The sequence below is a fragment of the Chrysochloris asiatica genome, unplaced genomic scaffold, assembly GCF_000296735.1.
Source record: "Chrysochloris asiatica unplaced genomic scaffold, ChrAsi1.0 scaffold00076, whole genome shotgun sequence".
Classification (NCBI taxonomy): Eukaryota; Metazoa; Chordata; class Mammalia; order Afrosoricida; family Chrysochloridae; genus Chrysochloris; species Chrysochloris asiatica.
Window position 1 is genome coordinate 2,728,878 of NW_006408594.1, and position 4,502 is coordinate 2,733,379.

A 4,502-nucleotide genomic window follows, 5' to 3' on the forward strand; every position below is an offset into this window, starting at 1 on the left:
ATCTCTTGAAATGGTTGAACATTAACCATTTCCTTTTGGTACAATGACTCTGTGTATTCCTTCCATCTTTTCTTGATGCATTCTGCATCATTCAGTAATTTGCCCAGTGAATCTATGTATCTTGAGCCCGCCTTATATTCATATTTGTCGGCTTTCTCATTTAATCCAAGTGGCCAAGAACCCACTGCGGGCCTTTGTCCTATTAACTACTCTTTTTAGGCGTATTTCCCAGAGACTCAATAGTTACTTGTGGCCTTTTCCCTTATCAACCTGCCACCCCCACCCACTCTGGTTCCTGGGTCCTCACCATAGCCAAAAAAACACAACTGTGAAGACCAGTGAAGCTTAGTTTGCTCCTAGTCCTGACCTGTAAAGTAAGTGATTAAAGAAGAGCATGGTACTTAATGTTACCAAACCTCAAGTTTTGCATCCATAAAATGGAAAGAATTCCTACTCTTCTAGGTTTATTGTAAGGAGTAAATGAGAAGCCAAGGGTAAGTCACAAAGTATGGCTACTAGGTTTCTAGTTCATTCTCACATCAGTTTATTCAACGCCAAACAGGTTTAAACCTGTCTCTGTTATCAGTGGATGGCTGCAGACAAGCTCTCTCAGTACTAACACTTGTCTTAACTTCATTAGAGTTCCTTCAAAAATAAGAATACATTTTGTGCCATGGAAAAAAATGATTGTGCAAAGACAGCAAGCTCGAAGCACTGATTTTCCCATCAGTTTTTAAAGCAAGATTGAAGCTAATGAAGATCATTTTATGGAGAATCATAACCAGGGATGAGTCTTAGATTTATCAATAAGCTCCAGAGAGTGAGGTCTAATCAGAACAGTGGCTTCTGAGGGACTCTGCTGGGGGACTCAGTTAAATTCAAGGCAGCGAAGTCTGCACAGAAAGTTATGGCAACTGGTTTGGAGGACTCCCAAGGGGTAATCTTGATTGATTTTCTTGAATACAGGACGATCATGAGGTTTATTATGAAAAAGTCTTAAGAAAATTGGAAACTGCATCGGTGAGAGAAAGGCCAGGAATGTTGTACAAGGAATTTCCACCTCCCCCCCATCATGACAGCTTACCTTCTCATTCTTGAAGGGTGACAAGGGCTGTCCTACAATAACTTCATTGGGAAACTGTGTCCCATTCATGTTTACAGCTCTGACCTTCCCCTTCAGACTTCCTTTTGTTTCCCAGACTCAGAGAGCATTTAAAAAGAACATAACTCGAGTCCCTTGAGGATGCTACAACTGCTGTTTAGGCATCATGTAAATTAAAGAGTGTGGGAGGGTTCGAGAGATGGAAATACCGCCTTCCGAAGTATACAGACCTAGAGGGGGGGATATGTCGAGAACCAGCTTCACATTTTGATTATCTTCATTGAGTAAAAGTTCTAAGATTTTTTTTGTAGCAATACTTTTTGACTCATCCTCATACATATGAAAACATCTGCTTGGTGCAGAGGTCTTGAGTGGTAGCTATTGTTACAGGTAAAATTTGGTTGCAGAGTGGATTTTAATGTTCTCAGTCCTCCTTCCTTGCTAGCTGTGGAGAAAAGTACATCTTTTTCATTTTAAGGGCTGACTGTCATTTATAGGGAAAGAGGATGACACAGTGTAAACATGAACATTTCAGCAAGCATTGTCTTCATGTACTGGTCAGTCAGTGGTAACGAGGTAGACAGAGCTCTTACTGTGGCTCCTGTGTGGACATGGGAAGACATGTCTGCTAGTAACAAGGGCTGTAATTAAGACAAGTTGATGTGGTCAGGAAGGGGCTCTCTAAAAGAGGAAGGTAACATATGAGATTCAGCTAATACGGAAGGTGCTAACCCAGTGGAGGTCTAGGGAGGGGCATTCCAGATGGTGGGAGCAGTCAGTGAATGCAGAGGTGACGATGAGCTCTGTGTGTTCAGGAACTAGGAGCGAGGCCAGTGCGTGTAAGAGGTGACAGATGAGTCAGCAGGCTTCCCGAGGGCTGTGTCAGCCAGGAGAAGAGTCGAGCTTCTATTTACAGGCTTTGGGAACCACCGGAGGGTTTTAGGGAGTGGCAGGAGGAGTATGTCGTGTATTTAGAAGCACCACTCTAGTGGCTGTGTGTAGAGAAACTTAAACACGTCTATAGATACCTTAAGTTTTAAGAGTTGCTGTCTTGGACCTGAGATGAAGGGACTTGGTGAAGCCTGGCTTAATGCCGTATAGGCAGGACTGCAGTTAAATTTTGTTTGTTAGGTACCCAAGGTTTTTTCTAATTGATGTTGTGTGTGTGCGTGTGATTTTCTAAGATGCCATCTCTCATGCATGTTTGGAATGCCTCTGGGCGGGTCCTGCATTTCAGTTAACATAGGCCTCACCAGTCTTTGACTTCCTCTGGCCTCAGTTTATAGTAATGTTACCTGTCTGTGTCCCCTGCAGACGTCTGAGTGTTAAATAATTCATGTTACAAGTGCATAAGCCTTAAATACAAAGCACTTAAAACTATAAAAAACAAAAAAATGCTAAGTACTACCCATGCAAATGACAAGATCAAGTGCTATTTTCCAGCCTTAAAAAAGACTTGTATCTAGGCAGGAAGTTTAGCAACAGGGGAAGAAGCTGTGGAAACAGGGCGGCTGGAGATTGCACAAGGAGACTCCCTCAGCACTGCACTGTGCTAGCTAAGCGGCAGGCAGGCAGGCAGGCAAATCCCCCTGCACTGAGGCATTTGGCTTTAAAAAAAAAAAAGGTTCAAAGAGAGCTGGAGCAGACTTACAAACTACTGTGGTAAGAATTGGTTGAATGGCATCTGAATGAGGGGAAGCAAGCCTACAGACACAGTGGTAAGCACTCTCTGTCCTGCAAGTGCAGGATGGACCAGTAAGTCTCTGCTCTCTCTCATCACATGTTTAGGTTGTCGCCAAACACTATGGTGACACCCCACAAGAAGAGCATGCTGGGAAATGGAAACTACGATGTCAACGTCATCATGGCCGCCCTTCAGACCAAAGGCTATGAAGCTGTGTGGTGGGATAAGCGCAGGTAATTGGAGTCAGGCTTGACGTACGTGATGGAGGACAGTGGTGTTGTGGCACAAACCCTTAGTACTGGAATGTGGGGCAGGAGTAGGGAGTGGCTGCTTGTATGGCATTGTTGTTGTTGTTGAGGGCCGTCATATCAGTTCTGACCCATAGTGACCCTTATAGGGTTTCTGAGGAGCGGCTGGTGAGCTTGAACCACCGACCTCATGGTTCAAACCAACTTTGCAGTCCAGCACATAAACCCCCAGTGTGCAACAGGGGAATCTGGGCGATGGACTGTTTCCGAACCTAACGTCATTCCTTCTCGTCAGGGATGTTGGTGTCATAGCTCTCACTAACGTCATGGGCTTCATCCTGAATCTGCCCTCCAGCCTGTGCTGGGGTCCGCTGAAGTTGCCTCTCAAAAGGCAGCACTGGCTCTGCGTTCGAGAGGTGGGAGGTGCCTACTACAACCTCGACTCCAAACTCAAGATGCCTGAGTGGATTGGAGGCGAGAGCGAGCTCAGGTAATCTGTGGTGGCTTCTGTGCATTCTGGGGAAGTTGAGCTCATTTTTGGTTAACAAAGGAGAGCCACTAATGGTCTCCTATCTCCTTGAATCCTCTCCTTGCCTTGCTTAGACTCATAGGTTCTCTTACTTGGAAGACCTTAATCTTGGCTAGACCATCAGGATGTTAAGTCCCTTCAGTTGGGAAAGATCCATGGGCTCCGGGTCTTGTGGGGCGAGCATTGTAACGTTCTGCACATTTACACAACTGCATCAGGATACTTGCCAGTTCAGAGGAAGGAAGACACATTCAGACCAGAAAAGACTCTTTCCCTCTGACCAAAGAGGAAACTTAAAAAAAAAAAAAAAAAAATCATAATTAGAATTCCTTTACTCTAGAGTACTTAGGGCTCTTATCATCACAGAACCAGTTATGGTCAGCAGACATTCAAATTGGAAATCTAACTGGACAGACTGAGAGTGAACCGAATGCAGAGCCCTCCATGAAGAGGTATACTTCGAGAGTGTGTTTAGTAGATCAAGGGTAGACATAGTGACCTTTCTACTGAATATGTGGCCCCAAGTATGGAAGTTGCAGTTCTACCAGCATTTCATTTTCTGTTTCATCTGCCTTTTTTCCTTAGGAAATTTCTAAAATATCACTTGCGAGGAAAGAACTGTGAACTCCTGCTGGTGGTACGAGAAGAGGTGGAGGCCCTCCAGAGTTGGAGGGCGGATGTATAATGAGGTCCTGCCCACCCTCCCCACACCTCAGCCCTGTCAGCCTCCAGGACAATGCGCTGCGGCCTATTCAGTGGGCTTGCCACTCCCTCAGACATCTCGTTGGGTTTTTTTCCCCTCAGATTTGACAGTGCAATAGGACAGACTATTTATTAGAAGCACCAGCAGCAGCGTTATTTGTTCTGGGAAAGGAAGGTAGGAACTCTGTGTGCTTAGGACAAGCCATCGAATTCCCTGCTTTTAAGAGAAAGACTGGT

The 4,502-nt window shown here is 45.0% G+C and overlaps 1 protein-coding gene across 1 annotated transcript in view; it reads left to right on the plus strand.

Moving 5' to 3' along the window:
* JOSD1 (Josephin domain containing 1) overlaps nucleotides 1–4,288 on the plus strand; it is a 13,927-nt gene extending 9,639 nt beyond the window's left edge. The window contains exons 2-4 of the mRNA XM_006865181.1: nucleotides 2,891–3,019; nucleotides 3,330–3,524; nucleotides 4,149–4,288. Of these exons, the coding sequence (XP_006865243.1) occupies nucleotides 2,891–3,019; nucleotides 3,330–3,524; nucleotides 4,149–4,248 (424 nt within the window). The 3' untranslated portion in view covers nucleotides 4,249–4,288. The remainder of the gene's footprint in view (nucleotides 1–2,890; nucleotides 3,020–3,329; nucleotides 3,525–4,148) is intronic.
* Nucleotides 4,289–4,502: the final 214 nt, after the last annotated feature.